This window comes from Anabrus simplex, chromosome 1 (genome assembly GCF_040414725.1).
Source record: "Anabrus simplex isolate iqAnaSimp1 chromosome 1, ASM4041472v1, whole genome shotgun sequence".
NCBI classification, from domain to species: Eukaryota; Metazoa; Arthropoda; class Insecta; order Orthoptera; family Tettigoniidae; genus Anabrus; species Anabrus simplex.
In genome coordinates this window covers 559877030-559899719 of record NC_090265.1, presented here as the reverse complement: position 1 = coordinate 559899719, position 22690 = coordinate 559877030, and the positions used below count along the sequence as shown (strand labels likewise).

The 22690-nt window shown below is 37.7% G+C and overlaps 1 protein-coding gene across 5 annotated transcripts in view; it reads left to right on the top strand.

Annotated features, from left to right (window-relative positions):
• Positions 1-22690, top strand: part of Ranbp16 (Ran-binding protein 16) — a 360844-nt gene that overhangs the window by 157578 nt on the left and 180576 nt on the right. For all 5 annotated transcript variants that reach the window (XM_068225077.1, XM_068225075.1, XM_068225076.1 and 2 more), the window contains exon 8: positions 5933-6105. In XM_068225077.1, coding sequence (XP_068081178.1) covers positions 5933-6105 — 173 coding nt within the window. The remainder of the gene's footprint in view (positions 1-5932; positions 6106-22690) is intronic.

Here is a 22690-nt window from a genome sequence, read left to right as displayed (position 1 = left end):
ACGATTATAGCCATTATGGGCTGCAATGCTACATATTGTTTTTAGTTCTCTATTTAAGTCTGATTTTGACATGGGAATGCTAAAAGCCCGGTGTATCATACTATTATAGGTTGCTCGCTGTTGGCTGGGTGGGTGTATGGAGTCCTTATGAATGGTTGTAGCGGTGTGTGTTTGTTTTCTATAGATCTTATATTTAAAGGAATGCGGAAGCCGAGTGATTGTTAAATCTAAGAAGTTAAGGGCCCTGTTGTCCTTGAATTCTATTGTAAACTTAATATCTGGATCAATATTATTAAGGTGTGCCAGGGTGGTAGGTGCGTCTGAAATGTGCTGGTCCATAACTATAAACGTATCATCAACAAATCTGGCCCACAAGAGAATGTTATTAAATTTCTTATCATCTTCTATTCTAGTATGTTCCAGGAAATCTAGATATATATCAGCCAAAATGCCAGACGCTGGTGACCCCATGGCCAGTCCATCTTGTTTGTATATCACTTTGTCGAATGTAAAGTAATTGTTATTAACTAACAGTTGAAGGATGGTCATAAAATCTGCTATTTCTAATTGACTGAGTTTGCTGTGAGTACGTAAGTTTTTTGAAATTATTGGTAGTACTTTTTCTGGTTTTATGTTTGCATACATGTTGATGATATCAAATGAATGCTTTGTATAATGGGGTTGCATTTTAAAGTTGTCTAGTTTTTTAACTAATTCTAGAGTGTTCGTCACGGATTTGTTTGCTTGAAAAGTATAGTGTTTTCTTAGGAACTGTTGTATAAATTGCGCTGTCTTGTAATGAGGGCTTGGTCTAAAATTTACTATGGGACGTATAGGTACTCCTTCCTTCTGGAATTTTGGTTGGGCTTTGACCATGGGGAGATCAGGGTTCATGTTGATCAGCTTGTTTTTTCTGCTATCAGTCAACAGGAAGGTTATGTTTTTTAGTGTCTGTTTTAACTGTTTTTGAATAGATTTGGTTGGATCTTTTTCTATTATTGTAAGAGAACTGTCAGTAAAAAAGTTTTTTGCTTTGGTTATATAATCAGTTTTTTCCATTATAACAGTGGTGTTTCCTTTGTCTGCTTTGGTGATGATGGTTTTTGTGTCTGTAATCTTATTCTTAAGCTGTAGGATCTTTTTCCGGTCCTCGTGTTGCGTTGAATTAGTAGTGTAAATTGGTGCATTTAGAATACATTTAATTGTTTCTTTGGTTCATATCTAACCTCATTCTGAGTATCAATAGGTATTTTGTTGATAGCCGCTTCTGTTTCTATTACTAGTTGTTTAGTCATGTTCGCTAAGTTATAGTTTGGCCAATTATACTTGGGACCTTTGGAGAGAATAGCAATTTCTTCTTCGTCAAATCAGACTTAAATAGAGAACTAAAAACAATACGTAGCATTGCAGCCCATAACGGCTATAATCGTAGTTTCATAGAACGAATAATTTATAAGTTCAAGCACAGACCGAAATCAAACCTACAAAAAGAAATAACTAGACCAAAAGTCTACTCAACATTCACATTTAATCCTAATGTCTATAGAATCACAAAAATTTTCAAGAAAAAGATCAACATCTCTTTTAAAACCAACAACAGAAATCTTGACATATTTCATAACGCTAAACTAGTCAACGCACCAAACCCATATGATAAATCGGGTGTATACAGATTTCACTGTAACATCTGTAATAGTACATACATTGGACAAACAGGGAGATCCTTTAAGGTTAGGTATAATGAGCATGTCAACGCCATTAAATACAGGAGATTTTCAATTATAGGACAACACATAAATGACTATAAACATAGTTTTCTTGACATCAACCATGATATTGACGTCGTAGAAATAATGGAAAAAGGGCCCTTACTTGACATAACGGAACAATGTTTCATATCATTAGATCAGTATTTTAACCCGAATTATAATCTGAATGAGGTATCCGAAAAACCCACGATATTGTTTGATACGTTCATTTCAGTGATCAACAATCTAAAAAGACCAATAAATCAACCAGTACACAAAATGGTGCGCAATATGCTCATCTACCATCCCCTCCGCAATCCACGCCCTCCCGACCAATAACCTCGCATTACTGCGATCCCCCTTCCCCTACATAACATGCTCCGCCCCTCTTCTAATACTCGTAGTCTGCTTTCTGCCTTTCTGGTAGACAGTTCCTCACCAGCTTCATTCTCGACAACATAGTGCTTAAGGCGAGTTTCAACTTAAACGAAAATAATGCCTATTAAATAAACTTAGTTATTCTTACGCTAATACATAGTATATATATCTCTCTTCTTAGGACTGTCTTGGATCGAGATATTTCTAGAACCTCAAAGACCTCGAATGTAATGGTCCAAGAAATTCCGGGTCACCAGTCCACTTCTATCAAGTCGATCTACATTTTAAGAACATTAGCATAAAAGACGGAATATTACATATACGAACATTGCTCAACGACATTATATTACGAAATAAGAAATTTATTCAATCCAAAATCCACCTAAAACAGAGTGAACCTATAATCAATTCTAAGAGGAACTGTTTTGCTCACTATATATCTTCACTGAAAAAGGGACCTCTATAATGGACAATTAATGTTTTAAAGTTTAAAATATCTGCCGAATTTATCATTTTATTCGACTTGTTATTAAATAACCAAACTATATAAACGCAAGATATAGAATTACTAAAGACTTGTAATGTAACTTATCCCCATACCTAGTACAAATAGGTCACTGTTTTCCAATCTGACAGTAGGCGATTTCATTTTAATGCATGTCATTTAGTATTTTTGACCAAACAAATGCACTATTATCTTTAACGCCTAGTAGTTATAAAAGTTTTTAAAGATTGAAAATTGTTATCTGGATGCTCAATTAACATTTTGTAACATTTATAAAAACTGACAAAAAGCTTTAACTTTAGTCAAATAATTGTATAAAGGAAATAAGTCATAATATGTCGCATAAAATATGCTACCAATTTTAATCTAAGGTTTTATGGTGTACACCAAATTTTAATAGTCATGTAAGAATATGTTCAATTTTTATATATATTATATATATATATGTATGTTGTAAGTTATGTTAATATTGTACTTAGGCCTTGTCACAAAGTTTCCTATGGCTGATGATGGCATACAAATAATGCCGAAACCGGTCCCAATGTTTGAAAGGTAATAAATATGTGATGTGTTAATGACGTCACATTGTTTTTGTATTGAAAAGATGGACATAATTATCCTCAATTTATAGTGTCACAACAGTCTAGTCGATTCTAGAGACTAGACGCCAGTTTTGGGGTCTTTGTTTAGTAATTTAGTAACATGTCAAAGATAGGGATTAGTGACTTTTCTAGGGTTTTTAGGAGCCATTTGGAGACAATTCTGGGGAATTTTAATTTATTACATGATAAAAATACCAATGGGCTTCGTGTAATCGCGCGGGCACGTGATGCAATATATTAATCTATGCATTTGCTAAGTAATGGCACCTAAGTGCATGACTGATTCACACGTATGGAGTAGGAGTTCGTGCTATTTTCAGAATACTTATCAGATACTTCCTATGAGGGAATAGAGTGTGTAATTTTTAGCCTTGTAGCCTCGTATAGCATCAGTCGGGTTTTGAGACTATAAGTAGGGGTAGACCAAGGTATGAATATGACAAGCAGATTAGAGCAGATGTAGGATGCAATAGTTACGTAGAAATGAAAAGGTTAGCACAGGATAGGGTGGCATGTATAGCTGCATCAAACGAGTCTATGGCCTGATGACTCAAACAACAACAACAAGTGTTATATATCATAGAATTCCTGTGTTGCGCAAGACATGTAAAATAGGCAGTTTTTACCAATTGTATCTCCTGATTCCTTCTGATTTTTCCTGATTTTCATATCTAAATCTCCCAATTTGTGGTTTTGTGAAGTTGGCAGGTATGGTTATCACTATTACATGTTATAAACCTCATTTTAGGTCCGTATTGAAAATTTTACAGTTTAACAATATTAAAGGTGTTTTAATTTGTTCCACCTATTCAATACTTATATTTTCACTTATAGTGGTTACATAAATAGATTCTTAGTTACATGGGACATGTTTCACTCTCAGTTAAGGGCATCTGCAGCCTAAACACAATCATCAACAATACAACTAAATTAAAAGTGGAAGTTAAAAGTTAAGTCAGTTATTAAAATTCGGAACATAAAAATGTGAAAAGTGATACAATATATAAAGATGTTAATGGAAAACTGTCTTATGATTAAACTATAATCTTGTCGGAGACTAAAACTTCTTCTATTAAAATTCTAATTAAAAACAGTTCATATAAAATATTAGTGGAAAACGAAAGTGGTAATAATATAAAGCCAACGACATGAGGGCGTGAACACAAGCATAAACTTGATTGTCATAAATACAATCTTTCCGAGGCCGCTGATGAAATTCGTCAGCAAGTGAGACAGAAGCATCTGTTGAAAAATTGTAAGTGGTAGGTAATAAAAATGGCTGAACCCTTGCCAGAAAATGTCAGTAGATGCAGAAATAATGTTTTCTGTAAGAGATGGAAAAGAAGAAATAAGAAATTGAACATAAGGAGAGAATTTGGTTTACATAAAATTGAAACAGAGGAGGACTTACATGTAAGTGGAAGTTGTTATTTGTTATCTACTGTTGTGTTGATTGCTGCCCGTCTGTTGGCTCTGAGTCTGGTGTTTTAACTGTGCTGCAGAGGCGGCAGTGAACTCGGAGGGGAAGGAATAGGGGAGTCCCGATTGTGACTTCCTTTTGCTACCCATAAGCGTTGTAAAATTCATTGTGAATGAAGGCACTCAGATACTGCTTTTCTCCACTATAAATCCTTCAGTAATTTTGTATTTGCTGTGTTAAGTGTACCTGACAGTTGACAGAAAGATTGAGAAAGAAGTGAGGCCTACATTAAGCATATGTGCACTGGAATCGCTTATGGTTCAGAAGACGAAAGTGTCATCACAGTGGGAAGGATGCTTCAAGAAAAGCTACACTGAAAAGCAGCTGTTGCGTGAGAAACAAGCTACAAGGAATGTTTTATCACAGAACTAACAGGTTGTGTGCAACTGTTACTGTGTAATATTATATACTTTCAAATAGATTGCTAGGGGGAAGGACAAGAGAGGTGTCATTATCGAGAAGGGAGGTGCATGCTTTGGACTCGAAATTTTTCTTAGGGGCAGAGGGTGATTACTGATAATCCACTTCAAAGGTTGGCACCTCTGCATACAAGCTATATAAATAATAAAACTGACTAAATATCATTTTTGAAATAACCTGGAATGAACTAAAGTAACACATCCGACCAAGAAATTTAATTCATGCATCCAAACATTCACGAACACTCGGCTGGCTTGACTGTATGATAAGTGCGGACAACTGACATAGATCCTTCTTGCACAAAGCAACTACCGCTTCAAAAAGTCCGGAATTTCCCCTGGCAGATATAGCTTTGATCACGGTGTTCAGTCTATGTGTATGAGATGGCAGCAAATGCAGAGCTTGTCTACAAAATTTCTGCTTGATCTAGCAGATATAATGTGAATTAAAGAATAATAAACATTGCATGGCGTATGCCACGTCACCCACCAGGGAAGCAACAGTTGCGTGCGGCATATGCCATATTCTCTACTCTGTGGGTTAAGACCTAAAATATGGAATGCCAACATTTGAATTACGTTACATTAAGCATCCTGTTTTGCAAAAATAATATAAAATTTAGATGAGTATTCATTTTTGTAAAAAAAAAAAAAAAAAATAATAATATCTGGCATACATCCTTTCTCTGTTCACTGGTTACATTAAATTTCAGTTTTCATATTGATATTACATATTTTAGCTGTAACTATAGGTCTTGTGAATACTCCAGTTGTAATCACATCATGCTTTTTTTGTTCAGATGTGGCAGTTTGCTCCGAATAGTGTCCATTACTTGCTAAGTTTATGGCAGCGTATGGTAGCATCGGTACCATACGTAAAGGCAACAGAGCCACATCTTCTTGAAACGTACACACCAGAGGTATCCAATGCCTACATCACATCTCGATTGGAATCTGTTGCTGTAGTTGTAAGGTAAGATATTAAAATAAATCGTACAATATGGCATTAAAAACCATATTTGTACTTTTCTGTTAGTTACAAGAGATTATAACAAGCACTAGCCTTTCATGGATCTTGTGTATGATTATTATTGTTGCCCTGATATTCCTATAAAATTCCTCGTACCGGGCGAGTTGGCCGTGCGGTTAGGAGCGCGCAGCTGTGCACTCGCATCCGGGGGATAGTGGGTTCGAACCCCACTGTTGACAGCCCTGAAGATGGTTTTCATGGTTTCCCATTTTCACACCAGAAACATGCTGGGGCTGTACCTTAATTAAGGCCACGGCCGCTTCCTTTCTATTTCTAGGCCTTTCCTGTTCCATCGTCGCCATAAGACGTATCTGTGTCGGTGCGACATAAATCAAATAGCAAAAAATTCTTCCAGAACTACATATGGTTTGAAATTAACTCATTTTACTTTATCCTCATGTTTGTAATTGATATTTTGTTTCTAGCAAAATAGCGATCACGTGGTACTTCAGTTGAATTTAATAAGTCATGGTATGCTTTTTCTCTGTCCAGTTTTAGCCTGAGATTCCCTTACATTTAAATAATAGAAGAACGCTTAGCATAACTTTTCTTTTGTTGTTTGAGTCATCAGTCCATAGACTGGTTTGATGCAGCCTTCCATGCCACCCTATCCTGTGCTAACTTTTCCTTTCTATGTAACTGCTGCATCCTACATCTGCTCTGATCTGCTTGTCATAATCATACCTTGGTGTACCCCTACCGTTCTTACCGCATACACTTCCTTCAAAAACCAACTGCACAAGTCCTGGGTGTTTTAAGATGTGTCCTATCATTCTATCTCTTCTGGTCAAATTTAGCCAAATTAATCTCCTCTCATCAAGCCAATTAACTATTTCTTCATTTGTGATTCGATCTATCCATCTCACCTTCAGTATTTTTCTGTAACACCACATTTTGAAAGCTTCTATTCTCTTTCTTTTTGAGCTAGTTATCGTCCATGTTTCACTTCCATACAATGCCACACTCCAGATGAAATCCTTCAAAAAAGTCTAATTCCTATATCAATATTCTAAGTGAGCAAATTTATTTTCTTAAGAAAGGCCATCTTTGCTTGCGGTAGTCTGCATTTTATGTCCTCCTTACTTCTGCCAACGTTAGTTATTTTACTATCCAAGTAACAGTATTCATCTACAGTAAAACCTCGTTAATTCGAAGTCGTTGGGACTCAAAAATCGGACTTCGAATTACGTGATTTCGAATTAACCGCCAATTCGTACTTCAGAAGTATCAACCCTTGCCGCGTTACAAAATATTCTAAGGCCCGTTACTGCATGCATTTAACCTTGATTCACAGTTTATACCTTTGAAATGCCATGAAAAAAGAACTATTTCCAAAATGTATCCAAGAAGGTGCATTTACAGTGTACAAAAAAATGCACTCGGATATCTCACTGGTAAAAATAACCTCACCCAACGAAAGAAAGAAAGAAAAGCACGATTCAAAGACGAGGAGAACTCTATGCTCGCTCCCATGTGCTAGTGCTTTATTAATTGGATTACTATACTGTATGCATTTTAGATGCCTTGTATTTACATAGAAAGTACCCGATGCCCTTAAAATCGAACTTTCCTATGACCCTATCCTTGTACGATTTCCCGTCATGGCACTTGTCTCGTACTTCAGAAAAGTAAACACTTGCCGCGTCACGAAGTACAGTATTCTAAGACCCATTAATACATGCAATCACCTCGATTCGCAGTTTAAACCTTTCAAATGCCATGGGAAAAACTATATCCGAAATGTATCCAACAAGGTGCATATACAATGTTCAAATAATTCACTTGGATAAATCACTGACAAACATAACCTCACGCAACAAAAGAGAAAAAATTGCACACTTCAAAGATGAGGATAAATTATGGCGGTTCCCCTGTGCAAATGCATTATTTTTTTTGGATTTCTTTACTGTTTGCATTTTTATTATAGATGATTTGTACTGGCATGGAAAGTGCCCGACGCTCTTAAAACATTGTGGCTTAGCGAAGTTTCCTATGACGAGGGGATAAAGTATCTTCCATGTGCATTGCAACACACTACTATGACCCCCATCCCTCACACTGTACGATTTCCCGTCTGGCAATTTCTCCTTTAAAACCATAAGACCGTTTGGGCTCGCATTAAAATAAAGCAATGCAGTTTCACCGGCAATGTCAATATTGTTCGGTGCCTACGAATTTATTATATTTGCCACGTTTTTTCGTCAACTGTCGACATCGCCAGTGTTCGCAGATTCTGTTTTCCCGCACACTGCATGTTGCGTGATATTACGGCGTTCCTTAAAAGGTTGAATTCCGATTTCATTCAACGTAGCAATCATGAAGCGCACTGTAGACCCACCGAAGTGAGTGTAAATGCGGAAAGCTACCCCTCCACGTTCCGGAACGCGCGTTCTATGGCGCGGAGTGGATACATGTCTAGTTGAAATTACTCTGTAACATACTATTGTTTTAAAATGTAAAGGCAGTTTCGAATTAAGTCTGAATTTCGGTAATGGGGCCGACATTGTACTTCGAATTACGAATTATCCGTATTTCGAATTAAACAATTGAAATAACATGCAAAACTGTATCTCATGTTTCCGGGAACGAGAGCTTCTTCAAATTAGGCGGGATTTGGAAATAGCCGATTTCGAATTATCGAGGTTCTACTGTACTTCCTTTAAGACTTCATTACCTAATCTAATAGTACCTGCATCACCTTCCTTCGTTTGACGGCACTCCATTACTTTGGTTTTGGACTCCTCTTTTCCCTAGTTTGCTGTGCATGGATTTCATCATCGCATATGTAAAATAAAGTCCTTTCACTCACCGGATGAACACTGCTTTTGCGAACTTTGTGGTAAACAATGTGGGAGATATCACCTACAGGACTGCTTGAAACGAACAAAATCTATAGTGAGATATAGTGAAGAAAATTAATTTGTACAGTAGAAGTCCGCTATAGCGAGTACGGCACATAACGAGAACTCTGTTATAGCGACGACTATTTTCTGTCCCTTCAAAATTCCTATATTAAACTGTGTATCGTCCTTCGGTTACAGCGAGACCCTATCACTGGCTCATCCGTTATTACGAGCGATTAAGCGTGTGCGATTTTTCCATTACCAATATTTATGCACCCCAGCGATGATATTGCATGCAATCGATTACCTACGGCATCGTATCCTCGCTATGTGCGCAAGCGATTTCTCTCGTCGACATTCGAAGGGTCACAGTAGAATTGGAGTCTAACATAGCGAGAAATTGAAACGAAGCTCCCTTCACAAATATTGTTAAGCAATCAGCTTCAAAGTTTCACATTAGACTCAATCAAAGGCACCATAAGCAAACTCATAATATATAACAACTTACCTGGAAGGAACAGAAGATAAAAAATTCAATAATTTGAACAGTGTTACGAAGTCAAACATTTTTTAAAACTTTTAACCGCAAACAGACTTTTTATTGTAACAAAATGAAATTTTTAAGTACTATTCAAATGAATAGACATAGTTTTTAAGCTGGCCAACTATGTAATCATCCGCTCTCACATCATTAACACACTAACCCCTACATTGTTTTTAATATCATTTAATTTAATTGATATTTTTAGTAGTTTTTAAATTGATCAATGTACCGTACCTGCAAATTAACGTGTTCTAAATCTTAGCAATTCACCTAAGCTACAATAACAGCTGAGGATGTTCCTAAATAAGGAACGAAACATGTACTGTTGACAAATAAAAATTTTTGCCAAAAGGCAAAAAAAAGTATCAAAACGGTGGAAAAATTTTAAATATTGTAAAACTTAGTGATTAAATTTTGATACGGAAAATGAAGTGATTACTTGCAATTCGAAGGCGATGTCGGAGTCGATTAGTAATACCTGTCCACAGCTGTTCCATAAAGAAAATTCTAAATGAAAGAGAACATATTTTCGTAATAAATGCGTAAATAACGTGTCCGATGACGCTTGTTAACTCGTTAAAAATTAAGGCTGACTAAACGACCGCTTAATTCTGAGGCTAAATACTGCAATTAAGAATGGGATACACCTCGAGATATGACAGAGTGCTTAATTGATTTCAGAGGTTAATTTATATTTTGTCTGGTTAAATTACGGAAAGGCTATTATGAAAATTTATAGCGAGAAAGTTATAATTTCTCTACTGGCGCTTGAAGTGTGTTTTCATCATATGTATAGTATGGTTAAGTTAGGATACGTGACACTGTTTGAATAAGAAAACTGAAACGTTTACAAAATGCAATCGATCATCTTCGGTACGGTATAGTTTCTTCACTTTGTGCATTTGCGAGCTCTCTCATTGACATTCAAAGGTGATGTCAGAGTTGATTAGTAAAACCCATCGACTACGGTTCTCTAAAGAAAATTCGAAATGAAAGAGGATAACAGGTTTTCATAATAAACGCGTAAATAACGTGGCCGATAGCAGTTGTTAACTCTTTAAAAATAAAGACTGAATAAACTATATCTTAATTTTAATGTTATATACGGAAATTAAGTAAGAATGTGATACACCTCAAGATATGGCAGAGTACATCACTGATTTCAGAGGATATTTCATATCTTTTCGCGTCTAGTTACGGCTATTTACATGTAAATTTTTCGCGAGGAGGTTATTTCTCAACATGCGTTTCAAATCTATTTTCATGATAGGCTACATATGCGGTTAGGTTAGGTGACGCTGTATGAAGAAGAAAGCTGAGGTGTTTACCACAGAAATCTCTGGAGTGATAGCGTATTTTACCGAATACAAGACTTTTTTCTCTCACAATCTCATGCGAAAACTCAACGGTTGTTGCATTCGCGGCCTAACAGTAAGTTAATGGATACCACTGGCAACTACCGCAGTAACCACGCTGCTTCTTTTCACACGCGCACAGAACTCCTCGACAATAAACGACCGCCTCTTCACTACACATCGCTAGCCGCGACAACCGGTTGTGCAGTGCCTGTGTTTTTCTCAAGTCTGCAGAATGGCATCAAAACATGCGACCCTTCGAATTCTTAGAAAAGCCATGGCTACTCAATGGCAGAGTCATAACGCGTCTATTGTACTTGACGCTTAGTAAAATTAAGGTTTATAGGCAGCAGGAATATTTTCGTGATGGATAGTCGTATTGTAAAGATGCATGGAAAAGCTATTGCCGGCAAATTTTCAACGGGTTCTAGTCGATAGTATGATGCCAATTTTAAGTTCATGTTTATTAAACACTCGGAAATGTAGAATAATTGAGCAGCCGCAAGAAAATATGGCATAGGCCTAACTAAAGCCAATATTTGACGTTAGCATGAAGACAGAGCTAAAAAAATGCGTACAGTACAAAAAATGCATTCAGTGGTCCGCAACAAGGACGCTTTAAAGAAGTTGAAGATGAAATTGTAAGGTATGTGCACGAAAAACGCAACGGCGGAATGGCCATACCGTGGTGCACAATTAGGCCTATTAGGCCTATATATCGCTAGCCGGTTATATCTGATGCTGCGTAAAAGTAACAGTTTTATAGACAGCAAGAATAATTTCCTGTAAGTTAATGGTCCTTAAACCCGCGGAAATAAAGAATAATTGTGCAGCCGTAAAAAAAAAAAAAAAAGGAAACGGCGTGACGAAAGTCAAAGTTTGGCGTCTAAGAACAGTCTGAAAATGCGGAGGCCTATTGTACAACAAGGCATTCATATGATTTTTACAAACTTCTTTTTGAACCTGATTTAAATTTTTTGATGGGAAAAGGGTCCATTTTGGATTCGGAGAAATGCGGTATTTTTTTTTTTTTTTTTTTTTTTTTCAGAATTTAACATAACATACACTTTTACGTAGTATCGGATTACGAAAAATAATAAACAAGTAAGCCGTAGTGTGGATATCATTTGCGGAAACACAAGTTTTGAACAAACATTGCCGTTTCATACAAATTTTAACGTGCATGAAGGGTTTTCCGACTTTTATACAAAAATCGGATATAACGACAATCCGTTATAGCGAGTAAATTTTTCGCTTTTGTGAATTCTCGCTATAACGGACTTCTACTGTATATGTATTTATTGGCCATTGGCTGCAATAAATCTGTTATTATTTTCCCTAGTGTACCTCTTCAGTGACGTGTAAGCTATCTATGACAGCTGTTGGCGGAACTGTGGAGGGTCAAACCAGCCTCCGGGCTGAATACCCAACATATTCCTTACCCAAGTCTCTGTCCATACCATTCAGCAGTTTTTTCAGATCTTTTGCAGTCTCAGATAAAATAACAAGGTCATTGGCAAATCTCAGGGTTTTGATTTCCTCTCTATGGATTGTGTTTCCCTTCCCAAATTCCTGTTTGATTTCCTTTACTGCTTGTTCTATAAAAACAATGAAAAATAGCAGGGACGAACTGCAACCTTGTCTCACTCCTTTCTGGATTGCTGCTTCTTTTTCAAAGCCCTCGATTCTTATCACTGCAGACTGATTTTTATAGAGATTGTAGATAATTTTTTTTGTTCTCGGTATCTGATCCCGATCACTTTTAGAATCACAAATAGCTTGGTCCAGTCAACATTATAGAATGCCTTTCAAGATCTACTGTGGGCCGATGACCTAGATGTTAGGCCCCTTTAAACAGCAAGCATCAATCAGTCATCAAGATCTACAAACGCCATCCATGTATGTGGGCTTGTCCTTCTTAATTCGATACTCTAAAGATCAGACGTAAATTCAGGATTGCTTCACATGTTCTTACATTTCTTCTGAAGCCAAATCGATATTCTCAAAACTGAGTTTCAACTTGTCTTCCACTCTTCTGTAAATAATGTTAAAATTTTGCGAGAGTTACTAAACTAATGGTGCGGTAGTTTCCACACTTGTTAGCGCTGGCTTTCTTGGGAATAGGTATAATAACATTTTGCCGAAAATCAGTTGTCACTTCTCCTGTCTTACACACTAAATGGAATAACGTCGCCATACTGGTTTCTCCTAAGACAGTCGGTAATTCTTTTCCTTTAACTTAGTTTCTAGTTTCAAGAGGAAGGAAAGATATAAATATATCTTGTGGCTGGGGGTCATCCGAAAATTTATGTAAAGCAACAAAATATGTGATGGAAGTGACATCACATTAGTCATTAATGTAGGCCTAGGTCACCAAAGAGGCTGTGGCTACAAATGTTTATTTGTATATTGGTCACCTTTAAAATAAGTAAGTAATCGGGTATGAAATGCAAGTATTATTAAGCTCACACCCTATCGAAAAATAAATAAATCAGTGATCAAAGACGAGTACTATGGAGCTTACTTATTGAAAAATAAATAAACCAGTTATCAAAGACATGTGTTATTGAGCTGACCCTGACCTCATATCGAAAAATAAACCGTATTTACCCGAATATAAGAGGTTTCTCCCCAGATGTGGCTAACTTAAAACTCGGATCATCTTATTTTTGCAAGCTAGGAATACATATTTTTTTCCCTGTTCTGATCAATGTTTTTTTTATATAGCTAACTAGCAATGCTTCGCTCGCATGTATTTCGTAATTTGATCCAAGTAATCATTCCTGGGCATTGTACTAAGACATTATCTGAAAATTCCTTAAGTATAAAAACTCGCCCAAAAATTGAGTTTCATTTACCCCAGAAATTGTTTGTAAACCATGTTTGTGGTATTACCTCTAAGACGACTATGCGACATAGAACTGTATATGTGCGAACTGTATATGTGAGAAACAGTCTTCTCTCAAGTTGAAAAAATAAATATGTGTTTCTTTATTTTTAAAGGAGATTCCAAATACCTATTCCCACATCTGTAACATCTTCAGATTTTGAGATATACATAAGTATCCCCATAAAGAGAATTCAACCCCTTGATCAGTCCTTTCCCCACCCCCACCCCCATCTAAGTGTATTTTCCAAAAACAAAAATACATGTTCCCTTATTTTTAAAGGAGATTCCAAATACCAATTTTCACGTCTGTAACATCTTCAGTTTTTACAAGTATCCTCATAAAAAATAATTCAACTAGTTTTCACTTCTTTTCACCCCGTTAAGTGCCTTCTCTGTAAACAAAAAAGGTACATGTTCCTGTATTTTTAAAGGCTTTCCAAATACCGAGTTTCTTGTCTCTAACATGTTATGTTTTGACATATAATGTATTATATACTGGTACTCATTTTAAAAATTCACGCACTTTTCCACTTCTTTTCAGCCCCTTAACTGGATTATCCGAAAACAAAAAAAATATGTGTTTCATAATTTTCAAAGGAGATTCCAAATACCAGTCCATTTCTCATGTCTGTACGTCTGTAACACCTTTAGTTTTTGAGATAAATGTATATTCATAAGAATAATTCAACTTCTTCTTCTTCACTTCTTTCCACCCCTCTCCCGCCTTAAGTGGACTTAATACCAATTTACATGGTCTGTTATTGGACATTATAAATTTTCCAGCTAACTCATTCCTGGTTGCCAGCGTTTTGCCCCCATGTGCTAAGTTGGGCTCATCATTTGGTACTTAGCACACCCACCAAGATGCATGGCTAGTGTATACCATGGAGGCCACTGCGTAGGCTACTTCGAGCCACCGGCAGTGCCAATGCACTATGAGAGACTTTGTCTCATTACCAAAAATTGATGCCTGCTTGGCCATCAGATGATATAGATGTTGATTCCTATAGGGAACCTGAAATATTTGTCCCGTATAAGTAAATTTATAATACCAATATAAATGGTCTGTTATTGGACATTATAAATTTTCCAGCTAACTCATTCCTGGTTGCTCATCGGTTGGTACTGCGTAGGTTCTTTATAAGCATCCATGTTTCAGTCAGTCATAGGGTTTTTGCCTCTTATAGGGCCCTGAGTGTGATGAGGCATACAGCCAGACATTGTCCTCCCACAACTCAAGCTCTCGATAGCAGAAACCACACCCCTCAGTCGTCCATCCAGCTTTCCGCCCCTGGCCCGGACCTAGCCAGGTTTGTGCGCCCTTCAGTAGGCCTACTCACGTGGTTTCAACTTGGCATTCCCATGACTGAGTTCACAGCCATGGGTTTCCCCCTGATGTATCCACAAGCCTGGGCAGGCTTGTAGAAAGATACATTACAAAAAATACAAAAAGTACATTCGTCTCGTCTACCCAGTACAATTCTCGATGTTTCAGTGTGTTTCACAACTCTGTAGTGGATTACAAATCGTTAATACAGGTAAAAATAAATTATTACGGGCCTTATTTTTCTTGAAATAAAACTGTTGATTTCGGGTGTTAAAACTGACACTATTTCGGTAGGTATTTCGTGAAATAAATATTATACTTGGATCGATGTTTCCTGGAAAATCTTCCTTGTAGTAGCGTATGGGGTAAATGTAACTAACTTTGTGATAAGGGGTTTTAAAGTAAACTCTTGTAATGTATCATTGTTATTAAATCTTAGGAAAACCAAATATGCAAATTGTTATAGAAAAAAATATATACATCACTGATACTTCGAAATGAAGTTAGGTGATCTGCCCTGTGATATATATTTATACTTAACCTACATTTTTAGACGTTGAATTACTTGTCTCCAAAGTACAAACTAAGCATGGTTTCAACATTATCAGGATGCAGAGTTGTGCGACAGTCAGAAAATGTCTTTGTGTAAGCAGGGAAGCTCCTCTTGCTGACCACATTAGACATCGGAAACCACAATGCTTGCGAACACTTGGATGCAAATTCACTGTGGTCTTTTATAAAACTTTGCTAACACCGTGTTTTTTCACTTCCTCAACCAGATGTGCTTTCATTGCATTTTGCAAAGTCATATAGCTCTGGAAGATGTTCATGGATATGCTCTTTTTCACCAGTCAGGGATGAGTAGCTCAGATGGTTAAAGCGCTGGCTTTCTGACCCCAATTTGGCAGGTTCGATCCTGGCTCAGTCCGGTGGTATTTGAAGGAGTTCAAATACATCAGCCTCGTGTCACTAGTTTACTCGTACATAAAAGAACTCCTTCGGGACAACATTCCGGTATCTCAGAGTCTCCGGAAAACGTAAAAGTGGTTAGTGGGACATAAAAACAATAACATTATTACTACTCAAACAGGCGATTTATTTACACTAGTCCTACCAATACCGTCATATTTTACAGTAAAGACAGTATTATTTACCTTTCCTTTTATATTCATTCTCTTCCTCATGCCAGGCTTATCCTATTTTTCTAGAGGAATGTTGGCTTGCATGAATGCTTTTTTGGTGTCTATTACAAATTGCTCTCTATAATTTTTCAACACCTTTACGATCTATAAAGTATCGCCGATTGTTATTTGCCGCTTAGAATTATATTCATTTGCTTCATTCTGATTCTCTGCAGTGTATATCGCACGTTTCAACTTTACGAATATTACCGGTACACTATTCATACATTAGATTCTTGCAGCATCAAATACATAGAACCCCTCACTGTTGTATTCTTCGGCCTTCGAAAAACCTGTTGTGACTTCAGTTTTCGGCATTTTTATACTTAAATGTTGGACATTTGCTGATAAATGTTCGTAAGTAACAAACTCTCATTGCGCACTGCTGTATCTACGACCGGTCTTGTATCTTGTTACGACCACAACGCTATTTGCTGTAATCGATAACAGATATTGATTTTTATCGACTGCCTTAGAGATCGCGGAACTGAATACACATACTTTCGATACACAGTGTGTACCTTTTTGTGTGCATTTGTGTGGAGAATATACAACGCTATCAAGCAACTGAGAAGGAAACTACAATAGTCAAGTTCTCAGAAGCATTTAAATGTTTATTGGAGAGCTCTTCCGGTGTCATTTCGCATTTTTCGCACCAAGCGGTGTATATTTCATGATTATTTGTGCAATTCGCGCATTAAATCAAATTTCGTGATATTTCGCGAGTTCATTTTGCTAAAATACGGTATTTTTAGTACCTGGGAATTCATATATAGACAAGGAAGAAGATATGAAAAAACTTGTGCATATCGTTATTACCAAAAAATACGGCCCCCATAAATTATATACAGGTACCTAATTGAATTCATATGTCTATATACAGTACATGTTTCATGATATAACCTCACTAAAACTGCGACTATTCAACTATGTAAATATTAATACTAAATGGATGTAAACACTTCATAGCCCATACATTACCAGTCATAATAATAATAATAATAATAATAATAATAAACAATAATTCGAGCTCGATACATGCATTATGAATAATTTATTAAGGTGCGCTTGAAAGAGCATTACTTAACCTAGTAAAAACATTTACGAATTAGCAATTTTTTTATATTCTCAGTTCATAAGTTATGATACATGCATTATTTACCCATGGGTGAGAGAATATCGTTTTCAAGTTATATCCATTTATCACACTTGTGTCACCCTAGGTTGGGATCGCCCCTTTCCCAACCCGCGGCTCGTCCAGGCTATGTAGAGCAAAGTGATGAGTTGGTTCCAGCACCCCGCAGTGAGTCCAGCTCCACTTCACTTGAACCACCATATCACCCATGTGGAGGAACCATGGATGCCTCTCTAGCATGTGTGGGCGAGGTTTCCACTTCCAAGCCTTGGCTTGTGCTAGTAACAATCATAATGCCTCAAGACGTTTTCTGGCAATACCTGTTTTTGGTTCGCGAGAGGGTATTTAATTTGCCTCAGACCCTCCAGACAAGTCTGGTGAGCACCCCTACCCCGGCACGTGGGACGCGCCCAATAGGGGAACAGGTAAGAAAACCCCCATGGGATGGCTTATGATAGTGAGATTGTCAGTCGCGTAAAACTACAAGCTTACCAAACTCGATAGCTGCAGTCGCTTAAGTGTGGCCAGGATTCATTATTCGGGAGATAATGGGTTGGAACCCCACTGTCGGCATCCTGAAGGTGGTTTTCCGTGGTCACCCATTTTCACACCAGGCAAGTGCTGGGGCTCTACCTTAGTCAAGTCACGGTCGCTTCCTTCCCACTCCTAGTTCTTTCCTGTCCCATCGTCACCACAAGACCTATCTAAGTCGGTGCGACGTAAAAAAAAAAAAAGTTATTTCTGATTCTGGTATAGACTCATCAAAATACCATTTCCCATGAGCAAAACGAGCCACTGGTAATCTTCTTTTCGATCTCACTTACATTTAAAAAGCACTCGTCTTTTGTCAGTGGTTCACAAAACAGTTCAGCTTCATCGTTGCACTTGTGAAAATTGGTTACAAAATAAACTTCACCATCACTTTCAGTTATGGTACAATCATAATAATATTTTGAATGTTTCTTTTCGCTGTATTTTCCAAGTATGAAGTCGCCCACTTCAAAGACTGTATCACGGGGTCTATGTTTGTCATCTGCTTCGATCTTGTAGTCTGTGTGTGGTAGTAGTTTCAGAATAATAATATTTTCTTGCCTGAACTGTGTATTTTTTTGAATGGTTCCACATAATGAATATCATGTTTTCCTGGTAGTGCACAAAAATGTACTTTGGTCGAAGTCCACAAAACGAAGACCGACCGAATGCATGATGTGGGTGTTCTTGTTTAAAAGTTTATTTGCGTCTCGCATTGTGACACACATGAATCATTTCTGCTTTTTGAAACTTTTGTCGAGAACTGTCATTTACAGAGATAAAATCTCTTGCTTGAGAAGATGGCCAACTGATATCCCGATTGAGAAATTCAAGATGTTCTTGATTTGGAAGTGAAGACTTCCTGCGCTTGCCGGTGGTAGATGAACTTCCACCAAATTTTGCACTCAGCACAGAAAGAACTCCTGTTTCTTCCGTGGACTCACTGGTAAAGCCTGCTCCGAACGCTTTAAGGCTTTGTCCAATGTTTGTTTGCATTTTTTAGCAGACATTGGCATACTCAGCTCTGCAATCGACGTTGGTGGTTGTGTTGTTGGACTTGTAGAACAGGAAGTAACTGTTGATAAGTCCTGAAGTTTCTTCTGAGCTACCAATTCTCGTACCTGTTGGCGGTGTATGCTTAACTGGGCTGGTGTCATCTTCCTTCTTCTGTTTGCATGCCTTTCCAGTCTTTTAAAATCCTCACCATTCTTTCTCTTCTCGCGATACCATTTACAACGTTCCTTATGAGTAAGCGGTATTATTAAAAATCACCTCTGTGTGAACACCGATTGTTATTATAAAATACATCCTTTACAGTGAGTGTGACGCAGAAACTGAATCTTGTGGGCAGCGGGGAACTTCCTGGTCGACTGCTCGCGAGAACTTCGTAAACACACGACATATTTTACTATCAGCTTTGTAGGAATCCATTTGAAATTTTAAACGAATGATGTAGCAGCTTGAAAGGGTGTACAGTATTGGCTTTGCATACAAAATTTTATTCGAATTGAGCAATGCACTTTTCGTCTACAGAAACTTTTATACCTTGTTGTTGCGTGTTTACATGGCCTGCAGCAATAAATTTGTTGCTGTATTACACCTTATATAAACTTTTTTTTGCTAGGGGCTTTACGTCGCACCGACACAGATAGGTCTTACGGCGACGATGGGATGGGAAAGGCCTAGGAGTTGGAAGGAAGCGGCCGTGGCCTTAATTAAGGTACAGCCCCAGCATTTGCCTGGTGTGAAAATGGGAAACCACGGAAAACCATCTTCAGGGCTGCCGATAGTGGGATTCGAACCTACTATCTCCCGGATGCAAGCTCACAGCCGCACGCCTCTACGCGCACGGCCAATTCGCCCGGTATATAAACTTTTAATAACCTAAATAAGCACTTTACTGCGAAGAGAAAGAGCATTAGAATTAATATTTTCTATAATTATTTTTGTACCTATTCATCATAATAAACATTAATTCCTAAAACCATTGAGAAATATCAAACGAATTTAGCCTGTACATAAAGTTTCAATTGACCACACATCGATAAATGAATACATAATACCAATATAAATAGTCCGTTATTGGACTTTATAAATTTTCCAGCTAACTCATTCCTGGTTGCCAGCGTTTTGCCCCCGTGTGCTAGGCTGGGCTCATCAGTTGGTACCTAGCACATCCACCAAGACGCATGGCCAGTGCATACCGTGGAGGCCACTGCGTAGGCTAATTGTAGCCACTGGCAGTGCCAGTTCACTACGAGAGACTTTGTCTCACTACCAAAAATTGATGCCTGCTTGGCCATCAGATAATACAGATGTTGATTCCCATAGGGGATGTTGATCCCCATAGCCGATCAAACAGGCTGCTCAAGGTTCCAAAAACACCATATTGAAGTGAGAATTAATTCTTTGGGTCTAACCAAGTTCATCACATGCACGTTTATTTTCGGAACCAAACCACAGATCAAAAAAAGTGTTAATATATGACTTTAAACTCTGCAGCGTAATTTCAACAAGATCAAAGAACAAAAGATGTGCACAAGCTGGAGAAACCAACATTATGTACAAAACAATGGTGTCATCATCATTTTAAAAGAATTTTGTACTGAAGTGCAACTTATCATGTACCAAATTTTATTTAAAATTAATCCATGTAGGTGTTACAGTGTGTTTTAAGGTTGTTTCTGGTTATATTGTTTGTTTGATTTGACTCGGTAGCTGATGATGGCACAAGTTTGGTGCCGAAACTAGTACCTTATGTGAACGACATGTGATTGATTCACATTAATAAATGTTTCTGTATTGAATAGGCGGACCCCTATTAATTCATTTCAATTATTGTAATCCCACTTCAATACGGATCATGAAATTTCTAAATATCAATGTTTTATCTATCATAAAAACAAATTGAGTTTTATTTTAAACTTTCCTTTTACCCTACTTGGGTGGACTATTCTCTGAAATCAGCCATTTGTGTTCATTTTTGCCTACAATCAAAGCAATTACGGCTAAACTGCACAAGCCCGAGTACGTATTCGGGTCGACGCCGTACAGTGGTAATGGGGAGCCTGAGTACGTACTCGGGCAGACAGTGAAGGAGTTAAACAACGTTCAGTAATTTTTTCTTGGAATGCCATTGTGGCTGGAATGTTAAAATTTTACAGACATATAGTTTAAATTCGTGCTAGAGACATCATCTGTTCAATTAGATATAGGCATGAACTAGTTAGCAAAGATGGCTTACATGTTATTGCCGTCAGCTTGTGAAGTGCAATGAGGTATAGTTTGTTTTTTTGTGGGCGAAACAACTAAACCTTAATGAAATTTACAGGTAAATGTATGAGGAAGACTGTATGGACTGTACCAGCATCTCCAGATGGCTAAAAGGGGGATAAGGAGCTCTGAACTTTTGAGCATGGTTTGGCAACCACGGTTCCCCTAGCTGAGCCTGGCACTGCTTCCGCTAGTGTCAGGCTCCTTGCTTTCATCTTTCTTATCTGCCCTTGGTTTACTCAGTTCTTTTCAGACCCCAACGGTGTTAGGTATGTGAGGTCTATAAGTCTTTGATTTCACGCCCTTCATGGCCCTTGCCTTTCTTTTGCCAATACCTTTATTTTTCAAAGTGTCAGACCAATTTTCCGTCCGATCAGTGTTACTACACGATGGTTGCCGAGTTGTACTTCGTCTTAAAATGACAACTATCACTGCCAATACTACCACCAGATGGTGCATGTTCTTTGAAGGAGGCTGATTTGCCGCGTTCTAGGCAGCTAGCAACAGCTTTAACACAATGGAGTGTCACAGGCATTGAGCAGTCAATTGGTAACAAATGACTGATCCATCTAAAAACCTTATCTAAGCGGTTTAATGTTTCTTGCTGTATGGTGTATGTCGTGCATGACAAACTGAGTTTTCATGAATTTTGTGCCCGTCGGGTGCCAGAGAACCTGACAAATGACCACAAAGATGAGCGAATGAGAACATGCTTGTATCACTTAGTGTGTTATGGAGTAGAGTCCTGGGCATACCAATACACATCCAAAACAAAGCCAGTCTCTATGGAGTGGAGACATCCCTATTCCCCAGCAAAGAAGAAATTCAGAGTGATGCAATCCACAAAATTTTTCTAGCAACAGTGATTTTGGATAGTCATGATGTTCTGCTGGTGGAATTTCTTACACAAGGGACCTCTGTAAGTGCTGCAAGTTACAGAGGAACATGGGTCAAGTCGCATCATGCCCTTTGTGACAAACACAATTCTGAAAATGACAGATTGTTCCATGACAGTATTCACCCCCATGTTGTGGCTTATGTTAGTGACAAAATGAAGAAATTTGGGTGGGAGGTGCTCTAGTACCCACCGTACAGTCCAGACCTTGCACCGTCCAACTTTCATCTGTTCGGCTCAGTAAAGAAAATCCTGGGCGGTCAGTGCTTCATTTCTGATAAAGAAGGGTGATTGGTAGTGCACAGGTGGGTATACTTCCAAAAGACATAGTTCTATGAACAGGGTATTTTGAAACTAGTGCCACAAAGGAATAAGTATGCTGAGAGACTTGGTTTCTATGTTGAAAAATCGCTAAAATATTTGGCTTCATTGTGTATAGTTTACTTTGTTTTACATATTAACCTTTAAAAAAAAAAAAATTAAAAAAAAAAGCATTACTTAACCATCCGCCTAAGTATGTTGGGCTAGTGGAACATTTCCCAAACTTCAAATCT